Source organism: Megachile rotundata, chromosome 15 (assembly GCF_050947335.1).
Source record: "Megachile rotundata isolate GNS110a chromosome 15, iyMegRotu1, whole genome shotgun sequence".
Classification (NCBI taxonomy): Eukaryota; Metazoa; Arthropoda; class Insecta; order Hymenoptera; family Megachilidae; genus Megachile; species Megachile rotundata.
The window spans coordinates 11,505,978-11,533,379 of NC_134997.1; the positions used below are offsets into that span (position 1 = coordinate 11,505,978).

The 27,402-nt window shown below is 39.3% G+C and overlaps 2 protein-coding genes across 7 annotated transcripts in view; both read right to left on the minus strand.

Annotated features, from left to right (window-relative positions):
• Positions 1-19,693, minus strand: part of LOC100878744 (uncharacterized) — a 75,503-nt gene extending 55,810 nt beyond the window's left edge. For all 6 annotated transcript variants that reach the window (XR_013040661.1, XR_013040659.1, XR_013040657.1 and 3 more), the window contains exons 1-2: positions 19,330-19,693; positions 6,886-7,416 (exon numbers count right to left, since the gene is read on the minus strand). Coding sequence is in view for 1 of the 6 variants with exons in the window: in XM_003703639.3 (XP_003703687.2) it covers positions 6,886-6,916 (31 nt within the window). In the remaining 5 variants the exon portion in view is untranslated. The remainder of the gene's footprint in view (positions 1-6,885; positions 7,417-19,329) is intronic.
• Positions 19,694-21,483: 1,790 nt separating this feature from the next.
• LOC105662566 (uncharacterized) lies at positions 21,484-25,992 on the minus strand. The gene is made up of 3 exons (XM_012286046.2): positions 25,607-25,992; positions 25,410-25,523; positions 21,484-24,799 (listed from the first exon to the last, which is right to left on the minus strand). The coding sequence occupies exons 1-3, from the start codon at positions 25,742-25,744 to the stop codon at positions 24,488-24,490; spliced, it is 564 nt and encodes a 187-aa protein (XP_012141436.2). The 5' UTR covers positions 25,745-25,992; the 3' UTR covers positions 21,484-24,487.
• Between the last annotated feature and the right edge of the window lie 1,410 nt (positions 25,993-27,402).

Genomic DNA, 27,402 nt, shown 5'->3' on the forward strand with positions numbered 1-27,402 from the left:
TATTAAATACACAGAAATATATTTGAAAATACATAGAAATATATTTGAAAATATACAAAAATATATTTGGAAATATACAGAAATATATTTTTAATTGCACAGAATGTACAGAAATATTTTTAAACATAAAATGTGGAAAAGTAATATTTATCCAAAAATAATGTCTAATTCGAAGAAGTTGTGGGTGTTAATCCTTGGATACAGACCGTCCTTCGACATCAGTAAATTTACCCTATGGTAATATTCGTTAACTAACCCAATTAAAAAACTTCTCACCGACTGGTCGACGTCGATCGAGTCTCGAAGGTTACCTGTTACCCCGTCCACCCCTTCCGCCCCTTGTTCAGCGTCGAAATTTTGTTAGTACCTCGATGTAGCCACCAGACGATAATTATACGATAATTAATCCCCCGGAGGATCGGTGACGCGAGAGCTTTCGTGTTTTCCGTCACGCCACTCGTCGAAAATCACTACGCTTAGAAAGCTACGATCAACGGTACATACTCGGTGTCTTAATAAACAACAATTAACTATTGTAATTAAAATTTGCAAACTTACAAATTTAACAATTTTTTACATTTTTAAGTTCCTCGCTAAATTTTTAAATTTTCAGCATTTTCTAAATTAAAAAATGTCCTAAATCTTCATGACTAAAATTTTCCTATATTCCCCAGATTTTAAAATTCACTAAATTTCTTAAATTCCCCAGAGAGTAAATCTCAAATTTTCCTAAATTCTCATAACTCTAAAATTTCCCCAAATTCCCTAAATTCCAAAATTCTCCAAATTCCCCTAGTTCCGAATTCCCCAAAATTCCCCTAGTTCCAAATTTCCCAAATTCCAAAATTCCCCTAGTTCTGAATTCCCCAAATTCCAAAATTCCCATAGTTCCGAATTCCCCAAATTCCAAGATTCCCCTAGTTCCAAATTCCACAAATTCCAAAATTCCCATAGTTCCGAATTTCCCAAATTCCCCCAGTTCCGAATTCCCCAAATTCCAAAATTTCCCTAGTTCCGAATTTTCTAAATTCCAAAATTTCCTAAATTCCAAAATTCCTCAAATTCCAAAATTTCCCTAGTTCCGAATTCCTCAAATTCCAAAATTCCCCTAGTTCCGAATTCCCCAAATTCCAAAATTCCCCTAGTTCCGAATTCTCCAAATTCCAAATTTCCCCTAATTCCGAATTTCCCAAATTCCTCTAGTTCCGAATTCCCTAAATTCCAAGATTCCCCTAGTTCCAAATTCCACAAATTCCAAAATTCCCCTAGTTCCGAATTTCCCAAATTCCAAAATCCCCCTAGTTCCGAATTTCCCAAATTCCCCAAGTTCCGAATTCCCCAAATTCCAAATTTCCCCTAGTTCCGAATTTCCCAAATTCCAAAATCCCCCTAGTTCCGAATTTCCCAAATTCCCCCAGTTCCGAATTCCCCAAATTCCAAAATTTCCCTAGTTCCGAATTTTCTAAATTCCAAAATTCCTCTAGTTCCGAATTCCCCTAGCTCCGAATTCTCCAAATTCCAAAATTGCCCAAATTTCCCAAACTCCTCAACCACCAAATCTCCAATCTCCCTAAATCCCCTAACCCTCAAATTTCCCCACATTCCCCAAATCCTAAATATGCCTGAAAAAAGTGACCCCATTTCCAACTAGCAAATCTCTGTTTCAGTTAATCACAAGGTACCAAAAGAAAGCGCACAAAGAATCGGCAAACCCCGGTTTTCGACTTGACGAAGCACAAAAAGCGTACGAAAGCACGAAAGTACAAGACGTGTGTCGAACTGTTAAACAGAAAAACGAGAACGTAGCACAGCAAGTGTGGGTCACTTGCAATTACTCCGCAGACGACTCCTAGGCACAAGTCAATTGTTAAATCGCCAAGGGACCACGAATCGCTTGAAGCCGGACCCGCATTATCTCGGTCATATCCTCTTTTCCGTCTATAACCAGCGTCGGCTAACTCCAGCCGGACCGTTGGAATCGTTTCAGTGACACATAGAGCACACGTACACGGTGTACACACACGCGTGACACACTGATATCGATCCGAATGACGATGGAAAAATAATTGCCGAGATTGCGATCGCTCTACTTCGCGAGTGCTTCTGTTCGAGATCGTTTCCTTCCTCGTCGCTTCCGAACACTGTTTTCCTGATTATTTACCGATTACGGGATCATCTATGATTAGTTAGGGATTAGGATGGAATTTTTTTTGTTTACTTTGGATTTATTGGGATGTTATAGAGCTTTAGATAGTGCTATATTGGTGTTAGTTAAGTAACGTTGTGTTAGAGTATGTTTATAGTACTATACTGCTTCATAATAGTAGTGTTATTTATGATGCGTCCTCACCACTCATGCCTATATACGTACAGGGCAAACCGTGAGAGATACGACTTTTTGTTAGAGGATCAAACTTTCTTAGAATGGGCCAAAACCCCCAGAAAAATTGTTAAAGTGGGTAAGGGGAGCGGAGAAACACCCTAACGAGCAAGAGCGAGTCAAGGCACTATGAGCATCCCATACGGGCCACTCTTGCCTATACACGTATTGGCCAAACCGTGAGAGATACGACTTTTTGTCAGAGGAGCAAACTTTCTCAGAATGGGCCAAAACCCCCAGAAAAATTGTTACAGTGGGTAATGGAAGCGTAGAAACCCCGTAGCGAGCGAAAAGGAGTCAAGGCACTATGAGCATCCCATACGGACTACTCTTGCCTATACACGTATTAGCCAAACCGTGAGAGATACGACTTTTTGTCAGAGGAGCAAACTTTCTCAAAATGGGTCAAAACCCCTAGAAAAATAGTTAAAAGTTCCGAAAAGTGCCTAGACAGTGTTTGAGCGCGAAGTGTCCTCAACGAGCAGGAGCTAGTGCCACTATATGCTTAGAATATTATATCACGTCTCTAAATTATTATATCACACTGACTATTGCTAACTTATTTCCAATATTACTGTATTTTTACCTTACTATATTTGCATACTAATACATTCGAACATTACCGCATTCCTCTATTAGTCATAGTAAACCTATTATCTAACTATAAATTTTTTGCCATCGTTACAAAACAGTCTGATAAAAACCGACATAAATGATTGAATATGCATCTTGTAGCTCCGCGTCGGAACAATAATTTCCATGCCGTATGAATTTTTGCAAATCAAACAGAACAACGTGTATCCGCATATATGCATGTGTGTATTACCTTGACACGCTTCCGGAATTAAAGGGATGCGTACGCGCCAGCAAATACGCGGGCTTGTTAATCATCTCGCTATCCAATGCAATATATCGCACAAAGCATTCGGAAACGAGCGGCGTAGAATATTATGCGAAATTTCAAACTTTGGGCAACGTTTCAAACTCTCCCAAAAAGCGGAGTAACTTCGGAACCTCGTAAACTTTCGAAACGCTTCCCAGGCGTTAATGTCGGTGAATATTTCAGACACGAATTTGTGAAGTTACGAAGTTATTTTTTTTATATCCACGTAAGATATTATGAGAGGTAACACAGATCGTAAGGATAGAATTGGATAACGCATTAAGGCGAACGTCACGGGAGCCCGACATTTCGTGTATCGACCGTGAAGAGTGTTTGACGAGCCCCGACCCTATCGAACAAGTGGATATTCAAATATTCGACGCCGTCATCGATCGTTCTTAACGCGTTCACGAGGATCTAAGGACGGAATAATGTTGACGCAAGGCCATCAATATTAACCGTATCCTTGCGTCTTTTATAAATCATTCGTGACGAAAGTACTTATGCGCGTTCTCTTCATGCATGTTTTATAAATCTGTGAAACATCAAGCGACGTTGAGCTTCGGCGTTTTCAAATGTTAATAGATGTTACGATAACTCTCATTAATTTTAATGCACTATTTCCTGAAGTGCAGTCACATCTATCTTGATTTTTTCCTCGATCTGATATTAGATACACAACTTACTTTTAGAACGTTGTATAGGTAATTTATGACTTTGTAAATTTCTATAAATATGCGCGTCAAATGCAATTTTTTTTAATGCATTTGCATGGTACGTGTTAATACGCTTTGTAACTGCTGGTTATGAATACGTGCTATATTGACACGGTGCGAATCGATTGACGCGTTGTAAATTAGCGCGCGTGGTGTTGTAAATCGACGGGTGCTATTTCGGTGTTCTGTGCTATATTGGTGCGTTGATATCAACATATGCTATAATAACGCGTTGTGAGTGAAAGTGTTGTAAATCACTGCGCTATAAATCGACGCGTTGTAAGTCAATGCTCTACAGATCGATGCGTTCTGCTATATTTATGCGCTGTAATTCAATCTGTGCTATATCGACGCGTTGTAAGTCAAAGCTCTATATATCGACGCGTTCTGCTATATTTGTGCGCTGTAATTCAACCCGTGCTATATCGACGCGTTGGAAGTCAAAGTGTTGTAAATCACTGCTCTATAGATCGACGCGTTGTAAGTCAAAGCTCTAAAGATCGACGCGTTCTGCTATATTTGTGCGTTGTAATTCAACCCGTGCTATATCGACACGTTGGAAGTCAAAGAGTTGTAAATCACTGCTCTATAGATCGACGCGTTGTAAGTCAAAGCTCTATAGATCGACGCGTTGTAAGTCAAAGCTCTATAGATCGACGCGTTGTAAGTCAAAGCTCTATAGATCGACGCGTTGTAAGTCAAAGCTCTAGAGATCGACGCGTTGTAAGTCAAAGCTCTATAGATCGATGCGTTCTGCTATATTTGTGCACTGTAATTCAATCTGTGCTATATCGACGCGTTGTAAGTCAAAGCTCTATAGATCGACGCTTTCTGCTATATTTGTGCGTTGTAATTCAACCCATGCTATATCGACGCGTTGGAAGTCAAAGAGTTGTAAATCACTGCTCTATAGATCGACGCGTTGTAAGTCAAAGCTCTACAGATCGACGCGTTGTAAGTCAAAGCTCTATAGATCGACGCGTTGTAAGTCAAAGCTCTATAAATCGACGCGTTCTGCTATATTTGCGCGCTGTAATTCAACCCGTGCTATGTCGACGCGTTGGAAGTCAAAGTGTTGTAAATCACTGCTCTATAGATCAACACATTGTAAGTCAAAGCTCTATAGATCGACGCGTTCTGCTATATTTGCGCGCTGTAATTCAACCCATGCTATATTAACACGCTGTAAGGTCAAATGCCATTAGTCGACGCGCTATTAGCCGCGTTGTAAATCACTGCTCTAGAAATTAATGCGCTCTGCTATACCAATGCGTTGTAAATCAATCCTTGCTATATCGACGCGTTGCAATTCAAAATATTGTAAGTCGACACGCTATAAAACGACGTGCTATGAACCAACGCTCTATGAATCAATACTCTATAGATCAATGTGCTATAGATTAATGCGCTGTAAATCTACTCGCTGTGTTATATCAAAAAGTATTATATGAACGCGTTACAACTTGATGGACCATGAATCTATAAGTATGAACACCTTGTAAATCAACGTTTACACCGTCGAGCTCTAACTCAGTACAGATATGCTCTATCACAATGCTCTATAACTTTGTACATCTTCACCACATTTGACAATTACCACGACAATTGTAGCTGCCACATGTACCCAATTTATGCGAACACGAGTGTATCGAATCGTAAACGTTGTTTACGCGTGGTTGTACCAAGACCTGCGATCGACAAGCAACTTCATTAATCAGTGCAAACACGATTAAGAATCACGGAACACCTCTCCCTTTCGATCTGCCGACCTTCTGACCCGTTTTCTCGACCCTCGTGTGTACTTTGAGGGGCGAGAACACCGGGATCAGTGATAGCTAATTGAAATCTACAAATTTTCGACGACATGGATTCGCGTTCGGATATCGATTCGTGTTCCAATTCAGGACTCGTTGTCTGTTTGTTTATAGAATAATGATGAGAGGGCTGGTTCAGCGGAAATTAGAGGGTGCTTGTTTAATTCACTCGAATATCAATTAAAATTCGCGCGGATGTAACGTTTAATCAGGGAAAACGTTATTGTACGATATTATTGCAACCCCTCGAATTCCGGCTAATCACAATATTGCATCGTTTTTACTTTCGCGTCCCGGGGACAATAAATACCGTTTGAAATTCTAGGTTTAAAGCAGGCAATTTAAATTCTGAGGCGAAGTTGGAAAGGAACCGTTTTAATTATAGCCTGCTGAAAAAGTCGGAAGAGAATCGAACGGAGACAACTTAATTGTTTTCTCTTTATTGATTCGACGAGCGTAGCCACGTTTCCTCGTCGACGATTCGCAAACAGTCCAGTCTCCCTCATTAGACCTGCTCCGTCATCCGAATATTCAAATAACACTAACCCAGCGAATTACGCTGTTTACAGAAAGCTGGAAACATTTACGTGATTCCATCAAAAATTCAGAGCGTTTAACTCGGCTCTTAAACTTAAATTAATTTGCGGAACTGGTCAAATTCGCCGCTCGGTGTGGACCAGCTAAGTCTAAATGTTAAACGAACGGAGTTTTTATTTAAATTTTTATCTCTCTGTATGATCTCAGTAATAGTTGCTTTGTGGACAGAACGATAAACAATTTTCGCTCAGAAACGCACGAGCTATTATATCCTCGATTCTCAAACGATATCACCATTGGGAAATTACCAGAAAATAATCAACTGCAACCGGTTGGATCCGCCGTGCACAGGTTTGTGAATATGCACCGCTCGAACGCAATGAAACGACGTTATTGATTATCGGCAATCCAATCGGCCGCGTGTATTACTCGCCGGCAAGTCAATTAAATGATATTAATTAATCTAAAGCCTTTCGGAGTGCTGTCCCTCGCGAGCGAAATAATACCGATTTAGATCTGATTGAAAGATTTTTTTATAAAACATTAGGAACGCACCTTCCATAGTCATATTATCACCCAGCTTCATTTCGATGCTTCTAATGGTCCCACGTTATCCCAGCGTCTGGTCAAACGAGTCTTCTCGTTAATCGAACATCGATCTCGATCCGTCCTCGACGTTTCAACGTGTCAACGTCACTCGGCTCTGGATTGCCTCTAAATCACGGGCTATCCAATTAGCTGATGCCCATTTCCGACCTCTACGTCCGTTTTTTTGCCGAACTAGCTTTCTTCGCGTTCGTTACACGATCTGGCGGTGTAACAGCGATCGAGCGCTCGTACCGACCCATAATTAACGTCGTTCCTGGTCGACCAATCGAATTATCGACCGATCGAACGTTCCACTTGGCCACTGACAGTCGAACGAACCGATAAATCGTGATTTCCCTCGATCCAGGCTACCTTTGAACGGCACGAGGTCATCGTAACGAGACATTGGTCGTTTATGGCTACTGCAACTCGATCTTTCCGAACGTCCACTTGCTGGACTCGATTTATTGTTCTCGGGAGTGATCGTCGATAGTCCACCTGGTAACAAAAGAATTAGAGCAGACATTAATATTTGGGAGACGGTGAATGATGATGTAGAGGTGCTATAAATCGGTGCGTGTTTTATCGGTGCGATGGGAATTGATGGGGTATATTGATGCGATTTGGTTGGTTGGGTGAAGTATCGATGCGTTTTATATCGATCTGTGCTATATCGGCCCGTGCAATATCGACCTGTGCTATTTTGACCCGCGCGATATCGACCTGCGATGTATGGGCCGGTGCTATAACAGCTTGCACTGTATTGGCCCGTTCTATAACGACCCGTGCTATATCGGCTCATGCTATAACAACCTGTGTTATATTGACGCGCTCTGAATCGACGCGTGCTATATCAACGCGCTTTAAATCGATGCTCGCTATATCGACGCGTGCTATATCGATGCGTGCTATATCTACACGTGGTATATCCACGCGTGCTATATCGACGCGCGCTATACCCACGCACTCTAAATCCACGCGTGCTATATCCACGCGTGCTATATCGACGCGTGCTATATCCACACGCGCTATATCGACGTGTGGTATATCGACGCGTGCTATATCCACACGTGCCATATCCACGCGTGCTATATTGACGCGTGCTATATCCACGCGTGCCTTACCCACGCGTGCTATATCGACGCGTGCTATATCCACGTGTGCTATATCGACGCGTGCTATATCGACGCGTGCTATATCGACGCGTGCTATATCCACGTGTGCTATATCGACGCGTGCTATATCCACGCGTGCTACATCGACGCGTGGTATATCGACGCGTGCTATATCCACGCGTGCTATATCCACGCGTGCTATATCGACGCGTGCTATATTCACGCGTGCTATATCCACGCGTGCTATATCGACGCGTGCAATATCCACGCACTCTAAATCGACGCGTGCTATATCCACGCGTGCTATATCCACGCATGCAGTATCGACGCGTGCTATATCGACGCGTGCTATATCGACGCGTGCTATATCGACGCGCTCTAAACCGACGCACTGTAAATCGACGCGTGCTATATCCACGCACTCTAAATCGACGCGTGCAATATCCACGCACTCTAAATCGACGCGTGCTATATCCACGCATGCTACATCGACGCGTGCTACATCGACGCGTGCTATATGGACTGTATATAACTCAGCGCGTGCTATATCAACTCGTTCTAAATGGACGCGTGCTATATCGACTCGTTCCAGATGGAGGCGTGCTATATCGGCTCGTTCCAGATGAACGCGTGCTGTATCGACTCGTTCTAAATCGTCGCATGGTACATCGACGCGCTCTAAATCAGCGTATGCTATATCAGTGCTCTATAAATCACATTCTATATCACCACACTCTAAAACAACGAATGTTACTTCAATTGCGTGTAAATTGGCGCGTGTTAAATTGACACCTATTATATGAACGCATTCTATATCGATTTACCTGCTATATAAAGGCGCTCTAAATCACCATACGCTATATTAACAAGCTCTATATTACTACGTGTTATATAAACATCCTCTAAATAGACATCTGCTATATCAGCGCACTCTAAATTACCATATGCTATATTAACAAGCTCTATATTACTACATGCTATATAAACGTCCTCTAAATAGACGCCTGCTATATCCACGCTCTCTAAATCACTATATTCTCTATCAAGAAGTGAATCATTACATGCTCCTGCTAAATCAGTCCATGCTATACAAGTTCTTCAACATCTACCTCGCACTATATCACCTTTTCAAGTCTTGAGTGCGAAAGGTAAAAGAAAAACTTCGTTACTTATAACATAAATATCCAATAAATGCAAAATTCAAAGCGAGAACATTGTCAGAATATTTCAAGCATATCCCACGAACTTTTCGCTCGGTATTAAAGTTTCGTTATTAAAATGAAACGAAAAAAGGAAAACGGTTAACGGTGTTGATTCTTTTTTCTTCACGGTGTCAAGGAATATATTTTCCCGTAACAATGCTTCGCTGTAAAAGCACTTCTATCCACGCGATATAATTCATCGTTTGTCCCTAGGTGGGCGTTGTAGAGGCACCTAATCTTAAGATACGAGATTGTTTAATAAAAAACACAGAATAACATAAAATTTAGAAGGCCGCTAAGTAAACGAGGCTATTTATCCTGATATTTCGAGCGATTTCTGCGAACGCGTTTGCATGAAATTTAAAAAGCATTCGAGAGCCAGTGTCGTAAAAGTAAATCGCGATAAGTAAAAATATTCACAGAGTACCGGTGATAACGTTGTACGTTAACGTTCAAAGGAAGCTCGCTTTTAATATCTACCGAGGATTCGCGAACGAACGCTAGGAATTAATTAAGAAATAAAAAAGATAAATCTAAATCTTCGCAAATGCTCGTCAAAAAGCAACGATTACAAATATCGTCTTCTTCAAAATTCAGAGAATATTTTCATGAAACGTACATATTCGCAAGAGGAAGAATTTATCGGGTAAGAGAAAAAATTGATGCGACTTTATTAGGTATCGATAGGGAAGCGCATCATAATTGAACAGAATTAAGACCAAATTCGCCGAGCTGTCGCGTTGGAATAAAACTGGGTTAGGTCACGTTAATTGAACCGATATTTATTTTTAATTGACCCCAATGCCTCGACGTATTCTTTCTCTCTGACGTGGAAATTTCTGAAAACGTATTACAACGCGTGGAACTACGACACGTGGAATTACAACGCGTGGAATTATGGCGCGTGGAACTATGACGCATGGTATTACAGAAAGCGTGGGGAAGTACGGCGCATGGAATTACGACGCGTGGAATTAATAGCGCGTGGAACTACGACGTATGGAATTACGGCGCATGGAATTACGGCACATGGAATTACGACGCGTGGAATTAATAACGCGTGGAACTATGACGCATGGTATTACAGAAAGCGTGGGGAAGTACGGCGCATGGAATTACGACGCGTGGAATTACGATGCGTGAAACTACGACGCGTGGAACTACGACGCGTGAAATTAATAACGAGTGAAACTATGACGCTTGAAAATTAATAACGCACGGAATTACAACGCGTGGAATTACAACGCGTGGAATTACGATGCGTGAAACTACGACGCGTGGAATTACGACGCGTGAAATTAATAACGAGTGAAACTACGACGCTTGAAAATTAATAACGCACGGAATTACAACGCGTGGAATTACAACGCGTGGAATTACGATGCGTGAAACTACGACGCGTGGAATTACGACGCGTGAAATTAATAACGCGTGAAACTACGACGCTTGAAAATTAATAAAACACAGAATTACAACGCGTAGAATTATGACGCGTGGAACTACGACGCGTGGAATTACAGCGCGGGGAATTACGACGCATGGTATCACAACCCTCCCTTTATAACCAATTTCAGTTTTGTAAAAATTACTTTTCCGACATACTGTACACTTCATAACGAAACTTGCAATAAAATTTCCCTTTGTGTAGGATTCAATTAATTGATAACTACGCGTCACAGTGAATTTTTAGTACAATTAATATTACAGTAGCAATTTCCTGCGATGAAAATGTAATAAAACTTGTCCTTAATAATTCTTATTAAACTGTGCTCACTGTGACAATCCACGTATTAATAATTCTTTTTGCACCCCTCGTTCCTGATAATACAATTTGCCAGCGTGATATTTAAAACCGGGAAATTTGATAAATGAATGCCTCGAAAAATAGCAGCGCATAAGGAATGTTAAATTATTTTCAGCAAAACGAAACACACCAACAATTTCTCCCTCGAAATATTTCACCTTACATTTTGTCGAGGTAATTTGAACAATCGAGTATGAAAACGAAGACATTCTCATATTTTCGTGCGGGAACAAAGACGGTTCATTACATTAAGGGACTGCAAGTGCTGCGATAAACTGTTGCGGAGTTTCGAGATAAACAAGACAGTGTCGTGAAGAGAACAACGTTTTTAACAAGCTGAAAGACAACTCGTCGGGCAATCTACTTTCATTTGTAGTACACGACATGCGTGCTCGTAACCAGCCCGATTTGCACAGCTAAACAGCATTAAAATTCATGAAAATCTCTCGAGTGGCTACCGCAGCTCTACTTTATGCATCCGACGAAAGAAATTCAAATAAACACTGCCGTCTCTTTTTCTCGGCAAAGTGGGTAGGTTTTGCTTATAAATTTCCATCCAGCTCGTGTTTTTCGCGTCGTCTATGATTTCTTGTCAAAACGTCCCCTTTTCTCGTATTTTCATACACTTTGCGCGGTTTCTTAAACGTTCCTATATTTAGGAATCCTCGTTTCTACTTGCAATTTTTAATGATCATATTTTTCGTGGTTAATGATGGTCCTTTTAGCTCGAGTTGATATCTTGTAGAGTGACATTAATTTTCTGGGAGCTGAAATTTCCAATTTTTTTACCTCGACATTTGTAACGAAGGGGTGAGTCGATTCGTAGTAATAAGATAGTTTGAACTTTTCTTATCAGACGAAAGTAGAATGTCAAAGAAGGTAGAGAAGCAGTTATGAAGTACAAGCACCGCAATATATGTAGTCATTTAACAAAAACAAACGGCAAAAAAGTATAACGTGTATGGTAGACAGCCTTGAACCTCGACCTCATTGCTATTCCTCGCGTTTGACAGTAAAAGGGAAGGATACGAGGGCTCGAATGTGTCGAAAAAGGAGAAATTTATCCGGGTAACCGAGGGGATAGAGAAGGATAGAGGGACGATGAACCGACGGAAAGGGGAATGGGAAAGAGGGTGTTTGGAAACGGAGCACGGAAACAAAAGACGAAGCGATAAAGCAAACGAAAGAAGAGAAATTGCAGGATATAAAATGGTGAGAGGGGTGGGACGAGTGTAGGTGTTATAAACGGGATGAGCCTTTTGTTTTTATGACGTTCGGTCGTCATTTCTCCTGTGACGATCTAACATATTCCTGGATGGAAACATCGAGATTTGGTAATTTCAAGATTTGGGAATTTGAGAGGGTAGGTGCGAATCTGGGGATTTGGAATCTAGGGAAAATGGTATTTGGGGAATTTGGAATACGGAATCTGGGGAATTTGAGATCTGAAAATTTGAGATTTGGAAAATTTAGAATTTGGGGAATTTTGAATCTGGGGACTTTTGGATCTAGGGAATTTGAGATTTGGGAAATTAGGGGTTTGGGGAAATTGGAATTTTGAATCTCAGGAATTTCAGAATTGGGGAATTTGGAATTTAGTGAATTTTGGATCTAGGGAATTTGAGATTTGGGAAATTTGGAATTTGAGGGATTTGGAATTTGGGGAATTTGGAATTTGAGGGATTTGGAATTTGGAGACCTTGGAATTTGGGGAATTTGGAATTTGAGGGATTTGGAATTTGGAGACCTTGGAATTTTGGGAATTTGGAATTTGAGGGATTTGGAATTTGGAGAATTTGGAATTTGAGAAATTTGGGATTTGGGGAATTTGGAATTTGAGGGATTTGGAATTTGGGGAATTTGGAATTTGAGGGATTTGGAATTTGGAGACCTTGGAATTTGGGGAATTTGGAATTTGAGGGATTTGGAATTTGGAGAATTTGGAATTTGGGGCATTTGGAATTTGAGAAATTTGGGATTTGGGGAATTTGGAATTTGAGGGATTTGGAATTTGGAGACCTTGGAATTTGGGGAATTTGGAATTTGAGGGATTTGGAATTTGAAGACCTTGGAATTTGAGGGATTTGGAATTTGAAGACCTTGGAATTTGGGGAATTTGGAATTTGAGGGATTTGGAATTTGGAGAATTTGGAATTTGGGGAATTTGGAATTTGGGAAATTTGGGATTTGGGGAATTTGGAATTTGGAGAATTTGGAATTTGGGGAATTTGGAATTTGGGGAATTTGGAATTTGAGGGATTTGGAATTTGGGAAATTTGGAATTTGGGGAATCTGGAATTTTGGGAATCTGGAATTTGGGGAATTTGGAATTTGGGGAATTTGGAATTTGGGGACCTTGAAATTTGGGGAATTTGAAATTTGAGGAATTTGGAATTTGGGGAATTTGGGATTTAGTGAATTTTGAATCTAGTGAATTTGAAATTTGAGGAATTTGGAATTTATTAAATTTGAAATCAGACTAATTTAAAAGTTATCAAATTTGGTATTCGACGAATTTGATCTTAAGCAGTTCAGAATTTTTGAAATCTAAAATTTGCACATTTGAAAATAAATTTTGAAATGCAGTGATTTTGAGATCTAAATGTAAAAAGTTCATCCAGTTCATGAAACTCGAATATTTGAAATTTCCCAAACGCATACTGAAATCAGAATATTTCATCCCCAAAGACAAAGACATCCGACAAAGGACCTTTCACTTATCCTATTCCGAGAGACGTCTACGTTGCACCTCGGTTGCACACATCTACAAGTTGTCCGATGTATCTGTACAGTTTCCAGATACAGCAGTCTGTTCGGTGTAGGTACTTACAAACCATCTCACGGTCTGAATTTACGAGGAAGTCAGAAACGTTCGTGGAATACGAAAGAGCTCTGCAACGATACGCTTATCGTGCACGAAACTCGCTCGAAAAGGAAGCCGTAGCCAAAGAGGGTGTTGCGCACCCTTCGTGCTTGCGGCTATCTTGTCTCTTGCCTTTACCTTGCGGCTTAACCCTGAAGGATATCGCGAGGAAACGCGGCCAGAAAGCTCGTAAAAGTTTCCTTCGAACGTGGGAACGCATACTTGCTCAAATTCCCTTGCACGTTAGCCTCTGTTGTCCAACAATGTTCTTATCTTGAAATTTTTGTTCGGATTGTAACTCTTATCCTGAGTGCATACTTTACTTTATGGAAGACTTATACGTATCGTAATTCCACGCGTCGTAGTTCCACGAGTCATAATTCTACGCGTTGTAATTCCACGCGTCGTAATTCCACACGTTGTAATTCCACGCATCGTAGTTCCACGCGTCGGAATTCCACGCATCGTAGTTCCACGCGTCGGAATTCCACACGTTATTAATTCCATGCGTCGTAGTTCCACGCGTCATAATTCTACGCATTGTAATTCCACGCGTTGTAATTCCACGCGTCGGAACTCCACACGTTATTAATTCCATGCGTCGTAGTTTCACGCGTCATAATTCTACGCATTGTAATCCCACGCGTTGTAATTCCACGCGTCGTAGTTCCACGCGTTGTAATTCCACACGTTATTTAATTCCACGCGTCATAATTCTACGCGTTGTAATTCCACGCATCGTAGTTCCACGCGTCGGAATTCCACACGTTATTAATTCCATGTGTCATAGTTCCACGCGTCATAATTCTACGCATTGCAATTCCACGCGTTATAATTCCACGCGACGTAGTTCCACGCATCGTAATTCCACACGTTATTAATCCCACGCGTCATAATTCTACGCGTTGTAATTCCACGCGTTGTAATTCCACGCGTCGGAATTCCGCACGTTATTAATTCCATGTGTCTTAGTTTCACGTGTCATAATTCTACGCATTGCAATTCCACGCGTTGTAATTCCACGCGTCGTAGTTCCACGTGTCGTAGTTCCATGCGTCGTAATTCCTCGCGTTATTAATTCCACGCGACGTAGTTCTACGCATTATTAATTCCACACGTAATTCCATGCGCTGTGATTCCCCACGCTGTAATACCACGCACCGTAAATCCACGCGTCACAATTCCACATGTCGAAGTTCCACGCGTCGTAGTTCCACGCGTTGTTAGTTCTATGCGTCATAATTCCAGGCACCGTAATTCCCCGCGCTGCAATATCCTGCGCCGTAATTTCTTCGTAGGAAGAAAAGTGCAAGCAGCTGTGACCAAGGGTGTTTGATTGATTGTTTGAATCGCAAAACGATATAAAAAAACCTATGTTAACGTTATGTGAGCTGTTCCATCGGTGTATTGATGCGAAAGGAATGTATTTTTAATAAGAAAAATTAATTTTCCGACATACCGTTTATTTTAATACAAATTAGAGCTTCGATTAGGTGCTCTTCCATGGCTTAAAATTTGATATCACTCCGGATTAAAAATAAGAGGACCAAGATAAAAACTGTTACAGTATCAAATGGATATACCGTGTTATAGTGTAAAGCGTCTAGTGTTCCACATTGCCAAAAACATCATTGTTCTCGTCGAACAAAGAACTGACGCAGCAAGCCGCCATTATTAAAGGAACGAGTACCATCGAACGGAATAATACATCAAACGGAAACGCAAAAAGAGAATTGTAGACGTATATGATGCTCTATAGGGGGCATCCGATCGAATACCGTTCAATTATCAATGAATTACGTCACTGGGTCGTTTATTTGTCCGTGGCAAATGTCAAAAACAAGAAGGCAGAAGTCTGTCTGGTGACGTAAGAACACGCGAGCGGCAAAAGGTGACTGTCCACCACCCATCGTGTAACAAAAGGGAAAACTAAAGGATAGAGACCCTGAAGAACCCTCCTCGCACCGCTTCCGCCTCGAGGCCAGTAGTTTCATCCGTGCAAGGTCAGCCACGATTCAATAAGTGCCGGATACGAGAGCTCAAAGGTCAAGTATTTTAGGCAACTCCTTTTGTAATTGAATGGACACTAAACGAAGAGGTTCAGTCACAAACTGGCTACTTTCTTTTTTCAAGCTTTGACGTCTGGGTTTTGCAAAATTTAATTTAACGTTTTAGTACTGAGGTAATCTACGTGAAAATTGAGGTACGGAAATTTGAGGAAGTGCAATGTTGCAGAAGCTCTGATATTTGAACACCGAAAATTGTAATACGAGAATTCTAAAATTTAAAGAATTATAAGGCGAGTGTTCTAAAATTTGGAAGTTGAAAATTGTGTTAAAATTTGAAAAAATTAAAAGTTGCGAAGTGAGAGATCCAAAGTTAAAAAATCGGAAACCACCTATGAAAAGTGGGAAATTTGAAATGGTAAAAAGTTGCAAAGTGCAAGTTCTAAAATATCAAAGTTGAAAAATGTAACGAGAAATGTCAAAAAAGTCCTACAGTAGAAAAATTTCCCAGTGAGTGTCAAAATTTAGAAATTTAATTCAGAGCACGAAACCTCTGAAAATTAAAAATTGCATGGAGAATAAAAAAATGTCAGCTTCAGCTTAAATTCAATGGTGAAAAAAAATGTTCAAGTTAATTTGAAGAGAGATACGCGTCCTCGAGTGGTGCAGAAAACAATTATTTGAACGTTCATTCGGTTTCAGGGAACACCGATGGAAAACGTTCTGGGTATATCGATCGATCAAACTCATCTCGATATGTAACTCGTTTTATTACGAACCGATACATCATGTAAGAGGCAGCCGAGGGAAAGGCGAAAGAAGATTCTCGGAATGGATGAGTTTTCCCTTTGAAGGGTCAGCAATCTCTAACGACGCTGAGAACTGCAAACAATCCTTCGGTTACACAAATGAAAACCATAAAGAGGACATGATAAATCACGTTATGATATTACTTTTCCATTATATTAACTCTTCACCTGGTGCGCGTTTATCTTCGGATTGAAAATTAAATACGAGGGAAATATAATTTGTGTGTTCACTAATTCTTTACTTTGATGGAAATCAATTATCTTCAGAAAATATATTGACTTCTTTATTTTATTTTGTTGCTTAAAATGTTAGAAGCATTATTTAAAATGAATTACATAAAATAAATTGTGTAATTTTATTATTAAGCCCATATTCTTTTCAAAATGCGCGCCAAAAATCGAACTTAGAGCAAGTAAATATATTTCCTTACTTATGAAACTTACTTTTACAGTTAATTACTTACAATGTTACAATTATTATTTTAAATGACAGAAGTATTATTTAAAATAAACCTGAGAGTCTTTTAATCTAATTCGTAATGTTAAGCCGACATCTTTACGATCTTTCCCTCCAAAAATTGCGCGCCAAAATTCAAATTCGTTGTCTCAGTCGAAGAGAGTTGTATTAATTAATTACATTACTTAAAGTAACAGAACAATTATTTGAAATAAACCTAACAATCGTTTGATCAAATCCATAATTGCAAGTAGACATCTTTACATTCTTTCCCTCCAAAAATTGCGCGCCAAAATTCAAATTCGTTCACAGTCGAAAAGAGTTATATTAATTAATTACATTACTTAAAATGTAAAAATCTTTATTTAAAAGAAACCTAACAGTCATTTGACCAAATTAATAATTGCAAGTAGACATCTTTACATTTTCTCAAGCGCTTGCGCGCCAAAATTCAAATTCCCTAAGCGAGTAGCATCCGAATTACGTCCGCGAGAATTTACGGTAATTTCCACGTAGCTTCATAAAATGTTGCGAACTTCATCAAGCGTTCCGGTGTACATAACTCATTCCCTTTTTCTAAAACAGCTCAAGTTTCGCTAAGGAAAAGTCGTTTATCGCTCAAGGCGAAACTCGTTCGTGTTATCGCGTTCGAGAAACGGAAGTCCTCAGGATTGCGGTCGCGTGAGGCAGTGGTTAAATACTGAATCATATTCAAAACTACTGAATGTTAACAAAAAAACAGACAATATACCTTGGAACAATAATAATAATATACACGTTACGATATTAAATCACCAGTGTAAATCAGAATTATTATAAAATTTGATTGAACAAAGTGAAATAAAAATTGTAGTTTCGAAGAATCCTTTCCCAGTGCGTAACGCAACATCGCAGATTTTTATTACCTTTAATGGACACTTTGAGGATTGCAGAAAAATTCAGCAGTTTTCCGTTATCGGAATTTCTGCCAATAATAATACTTTTCTCGCTGAATCTCGCGTTTCCCCTGACCACTTTCGCAGTTGCAATATCAAATTGCACACAACAGGGAAGTTCGAGCGGTGAAAAGCGACGAGTGAAAAAAGAAAAGAAAAAAAACGATAAAATTGTTTGTCGAGTAAATTTGAATCGACCGAAATTTAATTTCGACGACTAGTCGAACGAATAACTGTTCAAAGCTCTTCTACAATCGGAATCGTTCGTATCGATTGGCCGGACCGAGTTGTAACGCAAACTTTTTCCAATTTTGGTCCCCGAATAGTTCGATATTTTGCATAAAATTATCGTTTCGCCTCTTGCGGTCTCTCGAAAGAAACAACTGGCTGAAATAATGCTGCGAGCAACGCCAAATATTCCGGGAAACTACACCGGAAACTATACGATTGTCACGGTTTACGATGAAGTTTCCGCTCGGTTATAAATTTGCTAACCAAAAAAGAACAGATAGACATTGTGGAATGAAATATTATTCCAACTAAACTGAATTAATTTTAACAATAAATAAATCATGTGTAGTTTTTGGTAGAATAAAAAGTTTACTTGTGAAGAGCATTATAAAGGAATTATTTAATCCTTTGATAAAATAGTTATTGATTTCTCCGTTAATATCTGGTTATTCTATTAATCTATCGGCTCAGAGTTAATTAATTGCTCATACATAATCGATTAATTCGTCTGTCAATACGTGATCAATTACGTCGTTAATTAAATAGCGAATGTATCTGTTAGAGATGGTGTTAAACGGTGAAATTGTACGATAATAGAAGTATAGAACTATAATAGAATTCCGATAATGATAATGTCATAGTTGAATAACAGAAGTGATATAATAGCAACAGTAAAGTACTCTGAATAATTTATATCGTATAAAAATATATACATTAATACTAAAGATTATTTAATAAAAATATTTAAAGAATTGCAATCATAGAAGTTACGTATCATTAGCTAAACCTAACCCAACCTATTTCGACTGTCAAAATCCCGCGCATTTCGTGCGGCCGCCATGTTGCTTTTCAAACTACGTATCTCTCGCCGAACATTACAATAAAACATCTGCCGCGTCTATACAAGACTTCTTGCACACAAAATATGTACGTATTCCACTCAGAACGGCAAAGAAGATAAATTAATAATAAAACGTGGTTCTACTTACCCTTTACGAAGGAAGCAACACTCAGCCCCTTTCCGCGCTGCCCTCCCTGAGCTTTCTTTCTCTTTCATCCTCCTCGAACGAACAAACGTCCTTTTTTCTCTAGTCGAAAGGGAAAGGGATCGTTCCAGTAGCACGGTCGATTAACCGAGTTCCGATTCGTACGGGACACACACAGAAACAAAAAACACGCAACGATAAAACTTCGAGTGATATGTTACACGCGAAACATACTGTCACTCGAATTTAACTTTCTCGTGTTTGTACATCGCGTCCCGTTTTCGTACACGTTGTTTATCACGCGTTCGAGCCGAGAGCAACGACGCGTGTACTGCTCGGTCGACTGACAAGCCTCGACTGCCGCCCCTCGCGCTACAACCGTGACTACTGCCCCCACTACTAGACCACCCCACCCCCAACCACTCCCCCTTCATATGTATTCTACGAGACGATATCATCACGTTGAATTTGTCAACCCTTTCCAGGAAGATAGAAACGCGGTTTCTTTGATGATGGAAGTGGAGATTAATTGTGTTCTATTTAGAATAGAACATTTTAAGGTATATGTGCGTTAGAAACGTATGTCTAAACTCTCATACATTCCTTTATCCTATCTGTCCATGTATCTCTGGATTATATACTTTGAATTGTTGTATGTCGGTACCGTGGGATCTCTATATCTCGAGATATCTACATCACAATATTGGACGGTATATTCCTATACCTGTATGTAATCAAATCACTATGGGTCTTTGTGTCCCTAAATCCTTGTGCTTTTCAATTTCTGTGTCCCAAAATCTTGAGATTTCAATCTCTAGATCAGCAGTTCCTAGATCACCAATTCTTAAATTGTAGTATTCGTAAATCCAGGCTTTTTAAATCCCTGATACTTAATTCCCCAAATCATTAAATTCCAAATCTCAAAGCACCTAAATCCCTATATTTCTTTAGCTTCTCAAATCCTTAGGTCCCCAAATATGTAGGTCCACAAATCCCTATATCATCAAATCTTTAGCTCACCAAATCCCTAGGTCCCCAAATCCTTAGACTCCCAAATTCCTATATCTTCAAATCTCTAGGCACCTAAATCTCTAGATCCCGAAATCTTTAGCTCCCTAAATTCTTAGATCCCCGAATCCTCAGCTCACCAAATCCCTAGATCCCCAAATCTCTAAGCACAAAAATCCCTACATCCCTAAATCTCTAGCTCTCCAAATCCCTAGCTCCCCAAATCCCTAGATCCCCAACTCCTTAATCCTCCAAATTCCTATATCCCAAAGTCCCTAGATCTTACCTCTCTACATCCCCAAATCCCCAGATTTCCAAACCATACATCCCAAAACTCTAAGTCTCTGAGCCATAAATCCCTAAACCCTCGCATAAATTGCAAAGTACCTAAGCCGTCAAATAATCCCCAAAATCCTCAACTACCTAATCAAGGAACTATTCCAGACAAAAAGCGTGTCCCACTTGACGTATATACATCGCGGCAAAAACAAGGAGTGAAGAACTTTCGTACCGTCCAATTTGTGCAATAATTACACCGTTAATTGCACTCCGTCACAAAGGGGAATCAACGAGACTGCACTCGGGCCGACTGAACTCCATCTCGCAGAGACTCCGGCTAATTGTCTAATCTCCCTGTTAATTTCACGCGATAACGACAGCCAGAGGTGGCGTGGCTAATCCGGCAACGTTCTTCCGGGGTTAAGCAGCGAAACAGTCGCCATGAGACAAGCATCCGGTGCATCATGCGGACTCTTGAAAATCTGGAGATGATCCTTGAATTTTTGGACGTCTAAGATTTCAAGGTGCTCACGAAAATGGACGTGCCAGACGTTCCATCTTTTCTCGATGTGGTTTATCGATTGACGCCTACGTTATTAAAGCCCCGTCGCTGTTTCGCCGTGTTTTTAAGCGAGCTTCCGCGCTAACGGTGCAGCAAACGTGCCTGTTGTTCGAAACGATTCACACCTTTTTTTTCTTCGACCTAACGAGTGAATTGTTTGGTCCTGATTTTCAATTGTAACTCTTCGGATGCTGATTTTTTGTGATCTTTATATTTTAATTGCGAGGGTAATTGGTAAAAAATTCAAACTTGACTTTATACAGAAGGGAGGAAATTAGGTTCGAGCTTTTGTAAATTAACGTCTGTACTGAACATTCAATGAGTTAAATCATTATCACGCATTATATAGCCACGTGTAGTATATCCCACGCGTTCTACATCCCACACGTTGCAAAGTTTATATCGTCTGACGTGTACTGTATGTTTTGTATAATGAGATTGCCTCGCATTATATTGCCGCGAGTTGTATATTCTATGTATTATGTTACACGTTGCATATTCCACGCGTAACATGTTCTACGCGTATATGTGACACGTGGTATATCCTCGCGATATATTGCCACCCGTTTATCCTTGTGATATCACAATTTACAGTGCATTACACTCATAATATCACTTCGCGAACATATTCTACACGGTATATCACCTCACGCATTACATTTCACGTGTAGAATATTCCTCGTGTTATATCGCCGTTTTGGAAATTTGTGACGTAACGCTATGTGTTATATAACATTGTCGCTATACAATACACACGTTATACTTCTCACACTTTGTATATTCTATATGTAATATATCCCTCGCACTATATCGCCATTTTGGAAATTTGCGTCGTATCAGCACACGCTGTAAAACCTTATCTCTGTATAATACACACGTTATATTTCTCACACATTGTATATTCTACACGTAATATTACCCTCGCACTATATCGCCGTTTTGAAAATTTGCAACGTATCGCTATGTGTTATAAAACCTTGTCGCTATATAAAACACACGTTATGCTTCTCACATGTTGTATATTTTACACGTTATATATCCCTCGCGATATATCGCCGTTTTGGAAATTTTCGACACATCACTACACGTTGTAAAACCTTATCCCTGTATAATACACGCGTTATATTTCTCACACATTGTATATTCTACACGTTATACATCCCTCGCGCTATATCGCCGTTTTGAAAATTCGTGACGTATCATCACACGCTGTAAAACCTTATCCCTGTGTAATACACATGTTATATTTCTCACACATTGTATATTTTACACGTTATATATCCCTTGCATTATATCGCCGTTTTGGAAATTTGCGATTTATCATCACACGCTGTAAAACCTTATCCCTGTATAATACTCACGTTACATTTCTCACACATTGTATAATCTACACATTATACATACCTCGCGTTATATCGCCATATCCCACACGCCATACATCCTCTACATTTCATATCTAAAATATTGACAATATTCATAACCTGACGTCATTGAATCTCCATATAATAAATTACGTTTCATATCGTCTCGCAACATATCGCCCACCTATTAGCATTTTTTACTATTAAACGTCAAGTTATTCGAGTCAACGAATCCTCCGTCAATAAAAAATTAAACCATACGAGTAAACGAATCTCTGATTGGTTTAAGCTTTTCCTTTTTGCGCTCGTGAATAACCACGGACCAACACACCCACACGATATATTTGCGCAGTAATTAAATGTCATTTCAGCGCTGCCAACCTCAAAACAAGGGAATTGAAAACTCGCAATGGGCGAACAAAGAGGACCGTAAACATATTGTTTTTTAAATCAAAAGCTTTGTGGAAAATAGATACGAAAATTGTGAATGATTAAACTGATATTTTATTTATCGCGTTTGAACACCATTCTTTTTCACCGAGAATAAATACAATTTTAAAACGTCATTGAATTGTTTTCAAAATGGCGAATATTTTGCAAGATTTATGGTTATTGTTTGTATAATGGAGTGTGATCAAAAAACGCTATATAGAATGGAAAAGCATTTCTTCGCCAGCTCGAAAGCTGCTTATTTATTGAAAGCTTTCTCATGGGTCTCCATCTAAACCTAACAGACACAAGCGAGAGTATTTCCACTTTTATCTCACACGTTCCAAGAGAATTATCAGCTTACTTTATTTGCGCTCTATATCTCTTCTTTCTTTCTCCGCCTTCAATCTGTCTGTTTATTCCCCTCTTTCGGGCGTCTTTAGATAATAGGTACAACAGTTTCAATTAATTTCGGTCATTATGTGCTCGTTTAGTTTATTTATTGCTACAGAACAACACTCGGTTATTTCTTGAATTTCAGTTTATTTATTAGCTTCTTTCTAGTTTCTATTTTTGCAATTTCAAATTTTTACACCGCCAAATTTGCAATGGACCAAATTTCTAAGCCCCCAAATTTGCAAGGTTCCACATTTTCACTCTCCCAAATTTGCAAGGTTCCAAATTTCCAACCCCCCAAATTTGCAAGGTTCCAAATTTTCACTCTCCCAAATTTGCAAGGTTTCAAATTTCCACTCCCCCAAATTTGCAAGATTCCAAATTTCCAAGCCCCCAAATTTCCAAGCCCCCAAATTTCCACTCCCCTAAATTTTCAAGCCCCCAAATTTCCACTCTCCCAAATTTCCAAGCCCCCAAATTTGCAATGTTCCAAATTTCCAAGCCCCCAAATTTCCACTCCCCCAAAATTTGCAATGTCCCAAATTTCCACTCCCCCAAATTTTCAAGCCCCCAAATTTCCACTCCTCTAAATTTCCAAGCCCCCAAATTTCCACTCTCCCAAATTTCCAAGCCCCCAAATTTGCAATGTTCCAAATTTCCAAGCCCCCAAATTTCCACTTCCCCAAAATTTGCAATGTCCCAAATTTCCACTCCCCCAAATTTCCAAGCCCCCAAATTTCCAAGCCTTCAAATTTCCACTCCCCCAAATTTGCAAGGTTTCAAATTTTCACTCCCCCAAATTTCCAAGCCTCCAAATTTCCACTCCCCCAAAATGTGTAATGTCCCAAATTTCCACTCCCCCAAATTTTCAAGCCCCCAAATTTCCACTCCTCTAAATTTCCAAGCCCCCAAATTTCCACTCTCCCAAATTTCCAAGCCCCCAAATTTCCACTCTCCCAAATTTCCAAGCCCCCAAATTTCCACTCCCCCAAGTTTCCACTCTCCCAAATTTCCAACCCCCAAATCTCCAAATTTCCCTCTTCAACTACCCAAATCCCTAAATCCCATTCCCGAGCTTTCCAACCTTCCCCAGCTTCCCAACTTTCCGAAACTCTCAAACACATCCCTACTTCCTATATCCACCATCCGTGAACGGGCTACGCTTCTCCTGCAGCCAAGCACTGCCCGGTCCCGTAGGTTCCAATCTGTTAGCGTCGAATTCTGTCTCGTCTACATCCGCAGCATGCAGCAAATTATCCGAAATGGTCAGTTGTTTGGCTTTAATATTCTCGCTAGTCCTGAAGCCAAGATTATTCAGAGTTTCTTTCAGTTGGGTCACGCCATTTTGCAACAGAGATTGGGGGTTGATCAGGCTCTGAGCCAACGGCGTTAGCAGCCAAGTGAGGAAGCCTGGTTTCATGGTGGTGGGTCCGTCGGTCTGTAAATTGTGGGGAATTTATGTTTTATCTTTGTGACGAAATTATAGTTTGATGCAAAGATGCGATTTAAAATTTTTGCAAGGACTTTAACAGTAAACCTACCGACATACAATGCGTACTTAATTTGAAATTAAAAATGAAGTTGAAAATTAAATAAACAGACGATGAAACATAAATTAGTACACACATTTATTCTTTGTCTTGATGAAAATCAATTCTGATTTCAAGAAATGTACTTCAACAAAATGTATACCTTTTAATGAGAAACTTGTGGCGGTCATTTGACCGGCTTGGTAGTTTTAGTGTTAACAGTAGTTTCAAAGCTTTTGAAGAAAATGGACTGCAATATATATTTACCTTGTTGAATGGATAAAAGTGAGTACATGAAATAAAATAAAAATGTGGGCGGTTTTTGGAAGTTTCATTAAAAAATTCTTAGCAAACCCAGTTTACTAGTAAACCTACTTTCTTGATTGAATTACACGTTCTATGTATGTGATGCGATATTATATGTTTGTAAAATGATGCAGATTTTATATGCACTTAATATATAATATTAAAGGTGTTTATTGTGTACATTGTTTAAGTATTGTGTAAGTTGGTACTCACAATCTGAATCGTCAAAGTGGAAGAAGGATCCTCATCTTCTATCTGCGCCGCACGATCGACTCTGTTGACCGACTCGATCGATTGATCGATGGGCTGCGCGTACACCCCAACAATCTAAATATTTAGCGTTCAACAAGTATGTAAGGAATATAAAAATATCTTAGATTGTATAATAAAATTCTAAATAGCGCTGTTACCGCGAGGATGAACACTGAAACTCTGCAGAACATGGTTTTCGAAAATCTCTTTATTCCCAGAATAGAACTCGTCTGCGCGGAGCTTCCACGAAAAGCAATAATCGAAATGCACGTAAGCGGTGCTCTCACCGCGAGCATTCAATATATAGCATTTCGTACACATCTTCTTATCGAATGGTGGTACCCTCATGCTTGATAAGAGCGCGTTGCCAAATTATGTATACATTTTGCTTCGACGTTGAAAAGGATGGTACATCTTCTTCATGGAGGTTATTACCTCATCGTTTATACATTTTTATGGTATACATGTTCATAAGTGAAATTTATTGTTAGAAATTGAAATGAGTTTATTACAGAGACAATTATTAAAATCTGTAATAAATAATTGCACATTGAATTAAATTATTAATCATAAAAATGAAAGTTTATGTATTAAAATAAATTACTAAAAATTGTAACAAATATTGAATTATTAAAAATTGAAATAGATGACAGTAAATTAAATTATGAACCATAAAAATGAAGAATTATGTATTACGAATCTATGAACCATGAAAATCTGACAAATCCTCAAATAACCATACTAAAATATTTTGCATACCATCTAGTTTCACGCTTAAAAATTTCAACAATAATTCCCGTATTCTCCAAAATATGTTGATTACCATTTAAATTTCCTACTGTCACTATTACTGCTATTATTAAAGCCACAATTGCTATTACTAATGTCACCACTACATATTGCTACCGATATCATTTGCTGCATCTGCATACGTACTTGATCCATTTATGCGCATGCATTCAGCATATACGCCTCGTTTACCTTTACCACCACTCCGATGTTCGCATACAACAGTACCGATTGTACGGAAAGTGAATCAGAGAAAACGAATTCGGTAGCCAGTGATCTGTACTTTCGTTCTCGGAAGACTGCGACCTTGTACAAGGCCGTGACAGAGGATTTCGAGCGAAAAAGAACGAGACAAGGGTCTTCAAGGAGATTCGCTTATGGATAGAATCGGGAGAAATGCCAACCGGTTCTCAACACGTGTCTTCGATTAACTATATGTTATAATGACATTCTATTGTAAACTCCTTATTCTATTTTTTGATCATTTTATTTTATACTTGATTTGTCTCAATTTTTAATTATGTAACTCAGTATTTTAATATTTAATAATTCAACATTTGCTGGTCAATTGTTGGTCATTTATTTTGAACTAAATCTCCAAATGCGTATATCTTCAAGTGTTTGTGTTTCCAAGTGTCTGTATCTCAAAATGCTTACATCTCCAAATGTGTATATCTCCAAATGCCTATATCTCTAAATTCAAAAATCTCCGAATGCCTATATCTCAAAATCCCTAAATCTCCAAATATCTGAAACTCTAAATTTCTAAATCTCCAACTACCCAAATCTCCGAATGTCTATATCTCCAAGTTCCTATATCTCCAAATCCCTAAATCTCTAAATTGCTAAATCTCCAAATCCCTAACTCTCCAAATCTCCAAATATCCAAATCTCCAAATCCCTAAATCTCCAACTACCTAAATCTCCAAGTGCCTATATCTCCAAATCCCTAAATCTCTAAATTGCTAAATCTCCAAATCTCCAAATCCCCAAATCTCCAAATCCCCAAATCCCCAAATCTCCAAATCCCTAAATCTCCAACTACCCAAATCTCCAAATCCCTAAATCTCCCAACCCCTAAATCTCCAAATCCTTAAATCTCCAAATCTCCAAATCTCCAAATCTCCAAATCTCCAAATCTCTAAATCTCCAACTACCCATATCT